Raw genomic sequence first — 15,306 nt, forward strand, 5'->3', positions numbered from 1 at the left:
ATCAGACTACTCCAATATTTAATGTAGTTGGAACCTGAGCTTGTCCTGCTGAGGTATATAACATCCTCCTATTTCAGTGTTATGGAATGGATTCTAATGAGGTGATATTAATTAATTAATTTGTTTTTGGTACCAGGAATTGAACTCGGGGGTGCTTTTACCACTGAACCACATCCCTAGTCTTTTTTATTTTTTAAATATATTGTTTAAAATATTGTTGTAGTTGTAGATGGACATAATACCTTTATTTTATTATTTACTTATTTTTATGTGGTCCTGAGGATGGAACCCAGTGTCTCATACATGTTAAGCAAGAACTCTACCACTCAGCTTCAAACTCAGCCCTATTTTTATTTTGAGGCAGTCTCACTAAGTTTTATAGGCCCTTGCTAAGCTGCTGAGGCTGGCCCAAAACTCCTGCCTCCACCTCCCAAGCTGCTGTGATTACAAGCATGAGCCACTGTGCCCAGCCATTCTGATGAGGTGACATTCTTTTCTTAAAAAAAAAAAAAAATTAGATGTTGATGGACCTTTATTTTATTCATTTATTTATATGTGGTTCTGAGAATTGAATCCAGTGCCTCACATATGCTAGGCAAGCCCTCTACCACTGAGCCACAACCTCTGACCTCTGATGAGGTGACATTCTTATCATGTCCTCTGCTAATGTTCATTATGCTGGAGTCGATTTTACCTGATATGGAGAGAAAGCCATGCTAGTCTTCTTGCTCTTTTATTTGCATGACAAATATTTTTCCACTCACTTATTTTCAACCTGTCTTCATAGTGTATTTCTTAATGTGTTTTTTTTTTTTTCATCCATGCATCTGACAATCTCTGAGTTTTAATTGGAGTATTTAGTCTATTAATCAGAGTTGACCTGACCCATTGGCTGGAGACTCCCCATGAAGACAGGTTATGTTGTGTTTTTTTTTTTTTTTTTTTTGCTGCTGGAGATTGAACCCAGGGCCATAATATGTCATTATGTTTATTTGTTTCTTTATGACGTGTAAGCACAGCCTGGGAACATGATGAACTGGATTTTCCCAGCATCCTGCATGCACCCAGCTGGTAAGACGAGTGGAGGCACTCAGTGGTCATCTAATGGGGCATTATCGGGTACCTGCCCTTTGACAGCTTCTGGGTCTGGCAGAGTCATGGCATAGGAATTCAGCCTAGGATTCTGTGCTAAGGTCAAAGGCATCACAGAATGCAACCTTAACTCTGCTGGTGATAACACTAGATAATCTCCATTCCTGTAGATCTTTCTTATGGAGGACAATTCTCTCTGTTCTTTTGTTATTTCTTTTCATATTCTAACTATAGTAGGTCTGGCAGGCCTGAATTTAACTTCATGGTTTCAGTAATGAAAACTCATGGGTTTGCATTGTGGCCAGAGAGCCAGTCACAGAGCTAGAGAATGAACCTCACTGCTTACCAGGCCCTGGCACTGCAGCCAGGCTTTGTGCTTCTGTTCTTCATCCCTGAAGAAGGAAGGAGCGCTTCTTAATGGAAGGCCTCATGAAGGTCGTAAGATCCATCCCTTGAAAAGGCTGACAGGCTGCCCCATTTTCAGAGGCTACTGGACTTCACAGGCACTGTGGAAACCCTAAACATGAAGTCGACGCTGGGGTCCAAAGGTAAAGCTAGTCCCTGCCCAGTGCAGGGAGCGCATGTGAGTAAAGAGATGCCCTTCAGTTGGTACAGTGAGCGAGTTGGGAGAGCGAGGCGGGGAGATGGGTCTGCTCACACCGGTGGAGAGGGTGTCAGGACAAGCAGGTGTTGCTTCAGCTGCATCAGAGAAGGCGACACTGGACAGACAGAGCCCCTGGCCATTCTCTGTTCAGGAAACCACAGGTTCAGGTGTACAGGAGTGTCAACAGAGGGATAGGAAGGGAACCACCATTAGTCCCACGTGACAGTGGAAAAGTGTGCAAGGTTGGTGGCCAGATAAGACTGTGGAGAGGGGTTGGCAGCTGGGACCAGGTGGTGGAGGCCAGGCCACTGTCCATTGGGCACTCGGTCACACAGTGCCTGCCTGGTTCCCAGGACACAGTCCTCAGAAAAACAAAAAATCATGGTCAGATAGATGCTTTTGAAAGATGCTGAGTTAAAGCTAAACATGCGGCTTTTACGCGAGACTCTCAGAGCTGACAAAGTGCTAGCCACCTCAGGGCTCTCCCAAGGGGAAGATGAAGAGGACAGTGTTTACCAAACCCCTCTCAGAGGAACCTCTCAGAAGCTTCAGTGTGGGAAATTCTACTCTAAGCAGTGAAATCTCTACACAAGCAGATTTTTATCTAGAAATGTGTGCTGGGGGTGAGTGAGGGCAGGTGGGTCCTGAGCATGGCAGCAAGGAGACCAGTTGGAAGCTGCTGCAGTCACCAGGGTGGAGGCGATGCTTCCTGAACCACACCGGTGCAAGGGACGTGGAAGTCTCCAGGGACTCCAGATGTTGAAGGTAGACTAGTAATTGAACTGCCATTGGGAGGTCGGTGCCTCCCTGGGCTCCCAGGTTTCTGGCTTTGGCTGTGTGTGCTCAGTTTTTGGATATAACTTCTGACAACAGGAGGGACAGCTGAGAAAGTACTTGGAGTTGGGCCTGACTGGATGGTGGCACTGAGGTCTCAGAGGGACAAGCTTGTCACCGGGTGGAAAATCCAAGAGGGAGAACGGGACTGTGGACAGACCTGAGGGGGCAGAAGGAGAAGCAGGAGATCAGGTGCCCTTGAAGCTAAGAGAGGGGAGTGTTTCAAAAGGAAGAGAGCCATTGGTAAGTTCCCATATGCAAATTACGACAGCAGGGAGAAGCTTTTACCTATCAAGTTGTCAGAGATTTATTTATTTACATAATTAACAATAATACCTAGTGTTGGCAAGGGTGAAATTAACGGACACCCTCATACTATTTGGGCAACAGACAGAATATATGAAAAAAACTTTAAAAAGCTCATATGCTTGTTGATTCAAATAGTCCATCTCTAGAAATTTGTCCTGAAAAAAAAAATCACCATGGATGAATGTATTCTATAAGATTGCTCAAAACAGCATTACACATAATATAAAAATATGAATGTATTTTCTGAGTTAGCTATATGGTGAACAAATACCACAAAGCCAGTAAAAAATATGTGTGAAATAATTAATGCCATGGTGAAATGTTACAGTGTAGCACAAATTGAAAAAAGCAAGTCTGATTCTATTTTTTAACTTGTTTGTATTAGAGCTGGACACATGGTGCACAACTGTAATCCCAGCAACTTTGAGAGACTGAAGCAGGAGGATTGCAAATTCAAGGCCAGCCTCAGCAACTTCGTGAAGCTCTCAAAAAAAAAAAAAAAAAAAAAAAAAAAAAGAAAGAAAGAAAAGAAAAGAAACAAGAGCTGGGGATGTAGCTCAGCACCAAAAAGAAAAAAGAAAGCAATGATAGGGGTGTAGCTCAGTGATAGAGCATTTCCCTAGCTTGTACAAAGTCCTGGGTTGGATCCCTAGTACTGTGTATTTAAGATTTTGAAAGTATCACACACGCATATTCAGAAGTATGTAAGAAAAAAAAAACTAGTATTAAGTGGTTATCTCTGGGACATGGGTTTGGGTGATTTTTTAAAAACTTTTTGAGGTGATCTTTTTTAAAAAATATATTTTTAAAAGTTTCTATAATAGTGTATGCTATGCATAAGTGAGGCCCTGGGTTCAATCCCCATCCCAATGTTTCTACTATAAATTACTTTTGTAATCAGGAAAAGGTTTTTTAGTGCTTTGAATGTTGTGATCATAATAACAATAAATAATAACAAAAATAGCTAATGTTTATGAAGTACATGCTATACAACATTGATTGTGCCAAGCACTACATATATTCTCATTTCACACCCATCCCAATCTGATGATCTCAAGTTTGCTTTTATGGATGGGGAAGTCCTTGTTTTGACACTACTTCCTCCAAGAAACCCTCCCCAACTCAGCTCCTTCCCAGGTCTGCTGTTCTGGGGTTCCACTCACACTGAGGAGCCCCCAGATCCCAGCTTCTCCTCCTCTGTCCTTCTGGTCACCTCGCTCCTCTGGGAGCAGATTTCATTCTGCCTTTGAAAATGACAAAATTCACCAGTTCCTAAATCAAGACACACATTTCTGTCCTAAGAATCAGCTCAACATTGGGCTGCTTACAGTCTAGCCGGGAGTCCAGCAATGCACAAAACATAATCTGGGAATTACCAGTTAGACTGAAGGCTCCAAATGCTGTGGATTCAGGGGAGTGCAGGGGGATGCACAGGGTGCAGAGAGGAGGGTGAAGGAGGTGTGGACATGAGACTCAGAGTCCCTGACCAAGCTGACATGGACAATCCCTTGACTCTGCTCTCTCCCTATGTCCACAAACCCTGTGGATTCAGCCTCCTAAATAACTCCCTCCTCTGCTCCTCCATCCCATCATCATTAGGGGCTCATTGGCAATCCCTTCTCTCCCCCATTACTGCACCTGCCTCCAACTTCAGACTCTGACTCCAGTCTCCCTCCCAGCGATCCATATTCCTCTCTGCCTCCTGACTCTGGCCTCACATCAGGCATTTTCCACGGCTAATCTGCATTATCCATAGTTTAAAGTTCAGTTTCTTTATGGGGCTTGCAAGCAGCTGTGGGTTGGGTAAAAGCCTAGGCATGTGTTTAAGGTACCAGCAAGTGATTAAATTAAGAATCTACTCATGTTTGGAATTTTGAAGTGATCACATCAAAATGTGGTTTGGTAGGGGTGGGGGGAAGGGAAAAAATAACAGAATGAATCAAACATTACCCTATGTAAATTTATGATTACACAAATGGTATGCCTTTACGCCATGTACAAATAGAGAAACAACATGTATCCCATTTGTGTACAATAATAAAAAAAATGTGGTTTGGGTGGACCACACACCCTTATTTGGAGGTTTAATCTGTGTCTTTATGTTTATCTGTGTGTGTTACTGGGGATTGTACCCAGAGGTGCTCTACCACTGAGCTATACCCCCAAACCTTATTTATTTTTTATTTTGAGACAGGGTCTTTAGAAGTTACTGAGGCTAGTCTCAAACTAGCAATCCTCCTGTCTCAGTCTTCCAAGTGGCTGGGATTACAGGTGAACACCACATACCTGGGTGGACATTTAATCCTGAATCTACATGGAAGACACTATAATTGCTAGGTGCCCAGGGCTCTCATGTACCCTGTGAGGCCTTTGTGGTTCATTCCTTGGCATCCCTTCTGGCTCAGCAGATTGCTTCCAACTTTTCAACTCTCAGGGCTCCTCTGAACAGCTATCTTGCAGATGCCCACCTGCTCCAACCCAGCTCCACTGTTGTGTGACTTTGGAGAAGTTCCTTAACCTCTATTTGCCTCAGTTTCCTTGTCTGTTATAAAGAGAATGTTCCCCATAACGTGTGAACATTGTATAAATGGCCCAGGACACACATGCCTGGCATGTGGCAAGTGCTGTCACCTGCCACTGCCACCATCATCATTATTTTTTGTACTGGGGATTGAACCCAGGGGGCGCTTATTACTGAACTACATCCTTGGTCCTTTTTATTTTTATTTTGAGACAGGGTCTCGCTAAATTGCTGAGGTTGACCTCGAACTTGATCCTCCAGCCTCAGCTTCCAGAATCGCTGGGATTACAGGCATGCACCACCGCTCCAGGTTGTTAGCTGCCATTATGATGCTCACTCCAGCTGCAGGCCTTGACACTAGCTGTTCCTCTGTTGGAGCACATTACTCCCTGAACTTTCCTGTTCATCGGGGACCAGTTCCGTCCAGTTCTCCTATCTCAGTTTGGGTGCCGCTTCCTCCTCTTAATCATCGACGAATCAATGCGGTGAGAGAGCCTCTAGGGAAGGACCGGTGTGCAGAAAGGTATTGGGTCAATCCGGGCGTTTTGGGAAGGACCCGAAACCGCTGGGGGCCATAACAATTGAAAAGATGCACAAAGGTGACTCGAAGGTGGCTTGGGAGTGTCTCAGAGCCCTTTGGCGGGGCTGGATACCCGAAGGGGTTGTGCAATTGCAGCTCGCAGTTGGATTCGCAGAGGGATTCGCAGTGCGCACAGCGGGAACTGGTGAGGGCAGCAGTCCAGCGCAGCTCTATTGCTAGCCAGGGGGCGGGACTGGAGAAGTGACTGAGCAAGTGTAGGAGCAGGAGACGTCCACAGCAGTGCAAGCCAAGTGAACCGCGGGAAAGGTGTTGGAGGCGGCGAAGAGCTGCGGTGGCCGGGACCTTGCGCCGGGCGGCCGCTGGCAGAGGAAAGTGCCCCACTCTGGGGAATGGCTGGCACCTACCCGGCCCCTCCAGAAGCACCTGAGGGCACGAGTCGGTCCTGGGTGGCGTCTCTCAGCGCACTAAGGCGGGGCTGTGGGTCACCCTGCTGACCAGAGCAGGACTCAGTCCTGGCTGAGCACTAAAGGATACGCCCCGCGGGCGCACAGGTTCCTGCTTCCCCAGCAATGCTCTGAGAGCCTGGGTTTTCCGAGCTGCGCTCCATCGACTGGGTAGGGTGCCCAGGACAACCCCGACGACGCTAAATCTCGGCCTATGGATCCTTCTCCCGGCCCACTCACCCCCTACCCCAATTCCAGGGCTGCACCTCGGGGATGCCACCATGGACTACTCCAGCTGCAGCCCAGGCCTCAGTTCTGGCGTCGGTTCGACGTCTTGGTCCCGCCCCCACCCCTCCATTGGTCAGGACTGGGAATGGGGCGGGGCTGAAGGGCGAGGGCCGCCCAACCAGCGGTGCAGACCGCCAAGACTCGCTGAGACGACTCCCAGGTCTACGCCTCCGGGATAGCCACAGAGCTTGTCCGCCTCCCCTGCCCGCGGCGCGGACCTCGGCATCAGCTGGACTGGCTAGCCCAGCGGTGACGGACCGACGGATTAGTTGGCAGTCTCCAGCCTGTGCTGCAGCCTCTGCCCTGTGTCTTCGGCGGCCGCGTCCCCACATCCCAGAGTCCGGACAGGTGCCGCGCGGAGGGGATTTCGGATTTCGTTGTGGCCTCAGGCGACTCCTGCGGCCCCCTGCTAGCCGTCGGGGCGTTCGCCAGTCCTATTGCGGAGCGGATGCGCGCCGACTGAGCGCCCCCGACCGGCCCGCAATGGCCACGCGTCCGGGGCCGCTCTGGCTCCTGGGCCTGGCGCTGTGCGCGCTGGGAGGCAGCCCCGGCCCGCGACCCCCACACGGCTGTCCTCAGCGTCGACTGGGCGCTCGCGAGCGCCGCGACATGCAGCGTGAGATTCTGGCGGTGCTGGGGCTGCCTGGGCGGCCCCGGCCCCGCGTACCACCCGCCGCCGCCCGGCAGCCCGCGTCGGCGCCGCTCTTCATGCTGGACCTCTACCACTCCATGGCAGGAGACGATGACGAGGACGGTGGACCCTCGGAGCGGCACCTGGGCCGCGCCGACCTGGTCATGAGCTTCGTCAATATGGGTGAGTGCTGGCAGCCGAGTGTAGTGTCGGGGACCCGGGTAACCATATGCCCTCGGGGCAGGGAGTGGATATCGGGCTGTGTGGGAGGTGACTGCACCCCCAGGCTGGCCCCTTGGGGAGTGAATTGGGTTGCAGGGGTTTGTGCACATCCCTGAGCAGTGCCAGACATGACTGGGACAGGAAGTCAGGGAGCAGTAGACAGGACCTGCAGGGGAGTAGGGAATACAGTGGTCAGGGAATAGAGGGTCGAAGGGGTGACTCGGGTTCCCTTAGCTGTGAGGTGGACAGGAGAAGGCAGGGATGCATTCACCTGGTCTCTATCCACACTGAGGCTTAGGAATCTGGTGATGTTGGGACCCACCAGGTGATGTTGGGTGGCACCAGGAAGACAGTTGGGTCCTGAGAAGACTGGTGAGTAAACAGAGGCAGTGATACTGTCACTGTGATAAGGGCAGTCAGTACTGAGAAGAGGGACAAAGTTCAGTGTGAAAGCCGTGGTCATCATCAAAGTGACCAGAGCTGACCCACAAGCCTGAGTCCACACACCACAGTAGATTCTTCCCTGTGCAGCACTGAGCCTGTGGGTGGAGTGTGCTGTCAGGGAGGGGCTGGGGAAGGAGTGGACAGACAGCTCGGGGACCTGGGCTGTGGCCTGGCAGGGAGTGAGTGTCCAGGCCTGTGAATGACCCAAGGGGAAGCTTAGACCCTCTTCTTTCCCCCAGAAAAAGCTTGGCTCTTCCTGTCTGCAGAAATCTCTCTAAACTGAGTCTGAGTTCTAAAGCTCTCCAAGACATGTAGAGTCATGAGTATTTACTGTTGGTCATGTCCTCCAGCCACTTTGCCTCCTGTCTGTGTCTAGTGACAGGCAGGGGTCTGAGCTGGGACAGGCAGCAGACTGGGTCTGGGGACCAGTTGATGGGGTGAGAGCAGGGACAGGACCCTTGCCATGGCTGCCAGCCCCCTCCACACACAGCATCACTGCCAGTGCTTCCAGCAACCCCGTGAACGGCCATGGCCTCCATCCCCACACCCAGGGAGGACAGAGGGGCCCAAAGAGGCAAGGGTACCCCTAGGATAGGCAGCTTCTATGGCCCAGCAGGGACAAGCCTAGATTGCTGGGCTCTCTATTCAGTGCTCAAGAGGTGACTTCTGTTGTCACATTAGGCTTTTAGGGTGGAGAGAGCTTTCTGAGGGGTTTGGGGAGAGGAACACAGGGAACCTGGCAGCAGCAGGTTTTGTGGGGTCCTGAGCCATTTGTTTCCTACATAAGGGTAGGAAGAGGAAATAGCCAAACTTCTGCTCCCCCAACCTAGAGCTGGTGGTAGGCTAAAGTAGGGGAGCAAACAGCAGGAGACTGTTGTTAACCAGCCTTGGAGCCCAGGGCCAGGCATGGGATTCTGGCCTGTGGAACAGATGCCACTTTCCTGCTTAGAGGGTAGGGTGGGGAATTGGGACAGAGGAGGCCATATGGACTGGGACTGTAGTTCCATCTTCAGGACAGGCTGACCCGGGGCTCAGAACCAAGATCTGTGGATAGAATTGCCTAAGAACATCCCTAGGGGAGCCGCCCATCAGAATGAGTCACTGTCCAGCCCATGTCCTGCTTTCCCCAGAATCCCCTGGGTCAAGACATACACAGCCCTGAAACTGTAAGTGGAGTGGGGCCCACCCCTGTGTGACGGACCTTGGGAAAGTCTCTTGCTTGCACTGAGTCTCGGATTCTAGCAGTCTATCCTCAGGGTAGTTATATGATTGGTTGATAGAGAGGCAGAATCAGAAAGCTGGCCCAGCTCCTCTTAGAGGGCAAACCTGGGCCTGGCCATGGCTGATCCTGGTCTCTCTCAGCTGTGACCCAGCCTTGGCATGGATATGACAGGAACATCCCTACGTATCTTGAACACATAGAACTCAGAAATGGATTCTGAAAGCCAACCAAAGATGTTTGTTTCTGTGATTAGAAGAAAAATGACCATTTGAACTTTCACAGCCTTAAATTCCTCGTTTAGTCCAGACAATATGTAAAACTCTTCTACCAGCCCCATTTTCTGGACTCAGAGAGGTTAAATAGCCAGCCCAGGGCCACACAGAGAGTCCAGGATGCTGTCCATGGCTGTGAATTCCAAATCCCATCTTCTTCCTACCTCATCTCTGCATGTCCTATTGGGTTCTGGGCCTCTGAAGCTGTGAGATTAACAAGCAGGTCTTTGTGCAGCCTTGGCTGTGGGTGGCACCCTCAGAAGGGCCTTCTTTATTCTGATGCACTCGCCGCACTCTAGAACTCTCTCAGCTAGAGTAGTTTTAACTGGTAATTACCAAGGCTGTATGTGGGGATTAGACACGAACCAGGATTCCTTCTGTGTTGGAGGCCCAGACCCAACCCCGAAGGCTGGGCCCCAGAACCACGGTGGGGTCTAATAGCAGAGTTGCTGTGGTGCTGACGGGCACGCCCAGCTCCCACCTGCTTCCTCCAGCTCCACCTCTCCTGACAGCCTCATCTGGCCCCAGGAAGTGAGGCCAGTCCTTCCAGGTCCCAGCTGTTGATGGGCAGCCTGTGAGACCTAGAGCTGAGGTCTTATGAGGGTCCCCCGCCAAAGCTCAGGCCCCCTGAAGAGCAAGTGCCTTGGGAAGCCCCACATGATTTGCAGGTCCTCTGTTGGGAGTTAGGACTGTGGTCAGAGCTGGTGGCCCTGCCCCACTTGTCTTTCCAGCTCTGCCTGTAGACCCTTAATTCCCCTGGGTCAGGATGAAGAAATGGGACTGTTACTGTGTGGAGCAGAGGGATCCTGTCCCGGTCTTCCTGTGCTCAGGCAGGGGAGCACCGAGGCTCTTGTACCACCACCTGGCCTGCCCTAGTTCCTGCGTGTCTGCATCCGCGTCCCTTCCGTTATCTGTACCTCTGCTTTCTCGTCCAGTCTGCAGTGGTGATGCTGGAAAAATGAGGCGCCTCCCAGCCCTGATCCTGGGGCTCTGTGTTAGAGGAACCTTCTCACAGCTCTGCCCCGCTCCCCCCCCAGGCTTGAGCCCTTCAGGCCTGCCTGGCCTCTCTGGAGGGAGGAGAGATGGAGGGAGGGAGAGAGGAAGGACCAACTCTGCTCCTTCTTCCAGAATCCTTCCCCACCCTGTGTTCCAGGCAGGTGCCTGTGTTCCAGGCAGAGAAACTGAGGGACAAAGAGCACTAGCAGGCAGTAGTCTAGGTGGGACCGATGGCGCCATCTGCACTTCTGTGCTGACCCTTCCCTGAACCAGAATAACTTATTCCTGTGGTCCCAGCTGCCAGGGACAGGGGTGGTGACGAACTGAGGTTGGATCTGGGAGAATCAGGGCTGAGTGAAAATTTGGGACGTGGGTGAGACCTGCCCTGTGACCTTGAAGGATGATGCTTCCCCCTGTGGGGTTCAAGTCTCTTCCTTTAGGTCTTTACTAGGGAATTCTTTCATTTCCCTGCTCATTCATTCATTCATGCAACAAAGAGTTATTAGTAACTATGAAGTGTCAGACCCTGTTCTAGTTGCTAGGGATATCAGTGAACAGAATACAGACAACGCCCATATGATGCTGACCTTCTAGTAGGAGAGACAATAAATGCGTGCACCATGTAGATAATTGTCAGGTGTTCTAGACTGACCCTTCCCGCTCCCCATGTAGAAATAGGACGGGCTGAGCAGTGACAGACCAGACAGGACTGGTTGGAGAGATTCTGACCCGGGAGTCACACAGACAGAATTTGCATCCTGACTCCGAAACCTACTCTTAGTGTGATCTGGGCTTTCCTGTCCACCTGTCTGAGCCTCCATTTCTTCCTCTGTAAAATGGAGCTACTGATTAAAGGGGTTATCAGGGCTTGTGTGAGATGCTGCCCAGTGATGTGCACGTGCCCAGAACCTCCACATCTGTTCCATCATCTGCATCTTACAATTGCTGTCACATCTTGGTTTTATTTATTTATTTATTTTTTATTGTAAACAAATGGGATACATGTTGTTTCTCTGTTTGTACATGGCGTAAAGGCATACCATTTGTGTAATCATAAATTTACATAGGGTAATGTTGTTTGATTCATTCTGTTACATCTTGGTTTTAAAAAGAGGAGATCAGGTGATTTTCCCAAGGCCACATAACAGGTCACCTCCCTGCTTCCACATCCTATGTTGGGCCCTACACAGAAGCTGTCTTTCCACCCAACCCTGGGCCTGGTCCATCATTAGATGCAGTGGGTGCTGCTAAAATGGACTGTGTTGAATGTGAACATGTCATGTAAACTGAGATTCTTATTTAAAAATCTCTTTGTTTTGGGGTTTTTTTCTTTCCTTTCCTTTTCTTTCTTTTTCTTTTTGTTTTGGTACTGGGGATTAAACCCAGGGTCACTTTATCACTGAGTTAAGTTCTGCAGTTTTTATTTATTTATTTGTTTTTAAATTTTTTATTTTAAGACATGGTGTTGCTAAGTTGCTGACCCTTGCCTAAATGACTGAGACTGATTTTGAACTGTGATCCTCCTGCCTCAGCCTCCCTGTCACCGGGATTGTAGCTCTATGCCACAGTGCCTGGCTGTTTTTGGATTTATTAATGCATATTTCTCGTAGATAATTTAGATCATATAAATTAACTACAGAATTTCCTCATAGAAAGTTCAGACTACTTATTCAGAAGCATATGATGTGGAAGCCCTCAGTAATCTTCCTTGTTCCTCAGAAAACCAGTGTTTTAATCCTTTGTTGTAACACCTCCTGGTCCCACATAGCTGTGATATCTTATCAACACAGATACTAACATTTGCATTCATATTTTTTATTATGTGGGACACAATTACCAACTGTTTTGCTACTTTGCCTTTCTCTTAGTAATAAACCTCTTATCCTTATAAAGGTTGACCATTAGAGTGACCATATGCCCAAAAGTATTTCTTTCCATGAGGTGAAGGTGAGTCCCTGTTCCCCTAAACCTTGTTTGGTCTTCAGCATGGTATAGCCTTGTAGATTTTAGTGACCTATCATGCCATCTCCTCAGTATTTCTCACCTCTGAAAATAAGTGACTACTATTGCCCCCAGTTGACAGAGGAGGAAGCTGAGTCTCAAAGAACCCTGACTAGCATTGGGCCTGGGTACCCATTTCTTCAGAAGCAGAACAACAGAGTAGCAAATTACTCTGGAGTGGCACATACCAGGTTTTCATTCTGGGTCTTCCACTTGAGAGCTGCAAGATGCTGAACAGGTTAAAGTCTCTGCATCTCAGTTTCCTCACCTTGAAAGTCAGGATAATAATACCTCTATTGTAGTACCGTGACGAGGCTAAGGTACACGAAAACTTAGCAGGTGCCTGGCACTGCTCAATAACTGGCAGCCAGTATTAAGAGGGAGGAGCCTGCTGTTTCTTTAGCCTCCCACTTCCAATCAGTTCCTTAGGAGCCTAGAACAGAGAGGTAGAGTGTCGTTCCAGGATCAGGTGGCTGGCTCAGATCTCCATGGCATCGCTTGCTATTTATAGTGGACGCTGTGGTTCGAGCTGCCCGATCTGCTCCTCAGCATTGTGTTATTCATTGCCCCAACTGCCTGTAGTGTGGGCTGCTGACAGTTCACAGCTGGCACTCTAGGTGTGGATTGACTGGCCCCAAATTAGGCACTTTCCCTGGGTCACATCCAATGACTGGTCTATGGGATATATAGATCTGGTGCTTGCATCAAGGAGGGGCAACTTTGAAGGGTCTCTGGCCCCAGAACTCCCTGTGTTGTCGAAACTGGCTGAGGCCTTTGTTGTGATTGCATCACTATTTGACTCTGTCCAAACCTGCTCCTCTGTTCCCTGCAGAGAGCACTCCCAGTAACTTCCCAACTCAATCTGTATCCCAGGAAACCCAACCTAACATCCTGCCAATAAGATTTTTGTCTAGCTAGGCATGGCAGCATATGCCTGTAATACCAGCACCTTTTGAGGCCGAAGCAGGAGGATCACAAGTTTGAGGCCAGACTCAGCAACTTAGTGAGGCCCTACCTCAAAATAAAAAATAAAAATGGACTGGGGATGTAGTTCATGGTTAAGTGAACCTGGGTTCAATTCCTGGTTACCCCCCCCCTTTTTTTTTTTTTTTTTTTTTTGGTTATTCCATGCTCTGTGCCTCAGGTTTGCCATCTGTGAAATAGGAGATTAACATCACAGAATGCTTGGGAGTATTAAATGAATTCATCTATAAAGTGCTGAAAAAAGTGCCTGGTAAATGCTCGATAAATGTCAACTCTGGTGGTATGTATCTAGTCCAAGGCCATCTGGTCAGTAATGAGACCCAGTGTAAAATGCAGTCATTTCCTTTAACTTCTGACTCTGTCCCCTGAGTAGACCAGGCCTCTGTATGCAGAAAGGGTGCTGGAGAAACTGCAGACTGCAAGACCTGGTTTTAAGAGCAGTCTGGCCATTCCTTAGCAAGTACTGCTAGGAACATACTGTGTGCCATTCCCCTTCCTGGTTTTCTTGGGAGTTAATACAAAGCACAGCCCAGGTCTATATTCTGCTCATTTGACTGGGAAAGACAGGCCCAGAGACAATTCAATATAAATTATCACAGAATGGAAGAAATGGTCATTCACCCATGGACAAATGTGGATCTGAGGGTTCAACAATGCAAGAGGCCAAAGGAGGAGAGGAAGCATAGACTCCCAGTGGGGAGACAGGGGAAGCTTGGGAGCAGGTAACATTTGTGGTTGATCTTGAAAGAAATGCAGAATTTAACCAAAAGGAGGTGAGAGGAGGAGGTGTTCAGGAAGAGGGGAGGCATAGAGGAGAAGAAGGTCTTGGCATTCTCTTGGAACTCCACTTTCTCCAGTGGAAATCCAATCATGGCTTTTCCTACTCAGAATCCTTCTCGATAGTGTGTGCCTTTCTTGAATAGAATTCAAGTTCCCCCATTCTGGCATTCCATGTTCAATATTTTAGCCTAACAGAACCACTTGGTGTTCCATTGACTAATGTGGCAAGGCTTTAATGAAAAGAAAAATATATAGAATTTGGAGTCCAGACACCTAGGTTCCATTCCATCTTGGATGCTTCTAGTTGTGGCTTTGTCCAAAATAATTAACTTTCTTGATCTTCAGTGTTCTTACCTATAAAATGGGGTAAACAATTCCTCTCGGGGAATTGTTGTGATAGCCAGCCTCCATCATGACTTTTAATGAGTCCTGCCTCCTGGTATGTACACTGTTATTTAGTCTCCTCCAACATTGTGCCACCATTGCTCTGTGTGACCAACAGTGATGATATGTTACTGCCAAGATTAGGTTATAAAAAGACTGTGACTTCCATCTCTCTTAGGTTGTAGGGGAGGTCATCTGGTGAGTAGCCCTGTGGAGACATGCACATGATAAGGAACTCAAACCTACTACCAAGGGCCACATGAGTGAATTCAGAAGTGGCTCTGTCAGTGCAGTCAAGTCTTCAGAGACTACAACCCCAGCTGACAGCTTAACTGTGACCTCATGAGAGACCCTAACCTAGACCTACCCAGCTAAATGCCTAGATTCCTGACCCCAAGAAATGAGGTGAAATCGTTGTTTTGAACTGCTACATTTGGAGTAATTTGTTACACAGCCACAGATTATACACTTAGGTAAGCATGAACTGAAATGGCATCTTAACATGCCCAGCATGGTGCCTGACACATAATTCAGTACTTAAAATTCAGTTCTTAGGAGGGTCATGAGTTCAAAGCCAGCCTCAGTGAGGCACTAAGCAACTCAGTGACACCCTGTCTCTAAATAAAATACAAAATAGGGCTGGGGATATGGCTCAGTGGTCAAATGCTCAAGTTCAATCCTTACTACCCACACCTGCAAAAAAAAACGGGAATCAACATATTATTTCCCATGTATATG

At 48.6% G+C, this 15,306-nt stretch overlaps 1 protein-coding gene across 1 annotated transcript in view; it reads left to right on the forward strand.

The window, feature by feature from the left end:
• Nucleotides 1-5,645: 5,645 nt before the first annotated feature.
• Nucleotides 5,646-15,306, forward strand: part of Bmp8b (bone morphogenetic protein 8b) — a 28,473-nt gene continuing 18,812 nt past the window's right edge. Inside the window, exon 1 of the mRNA XM_047558596.1 lies at nt 5,646-7,446. Coding sequence (XP_047414552.1) covers nt 6,618-7,446 — 829 coding nt within the window. The 5' untranslated portion in view covers nt 5,646-6,617. The remainder of the gene's footprint in view (nt 7,447-15,306) is intronic.

Source organism: Sciurus carolinensis, chromosome 1 (genome assembly GCF_902686445.1).
Source record: "Sciurus carolinensis chromosome 1, mSciCar1.2, whole genome shotgun sequence".
Lineage (NCBI taxonomy): Eukaryota > Metazoa > Chordata > Mammalia > Rodentia > Sciuridae > Sciurus > Sciurus carolinensis.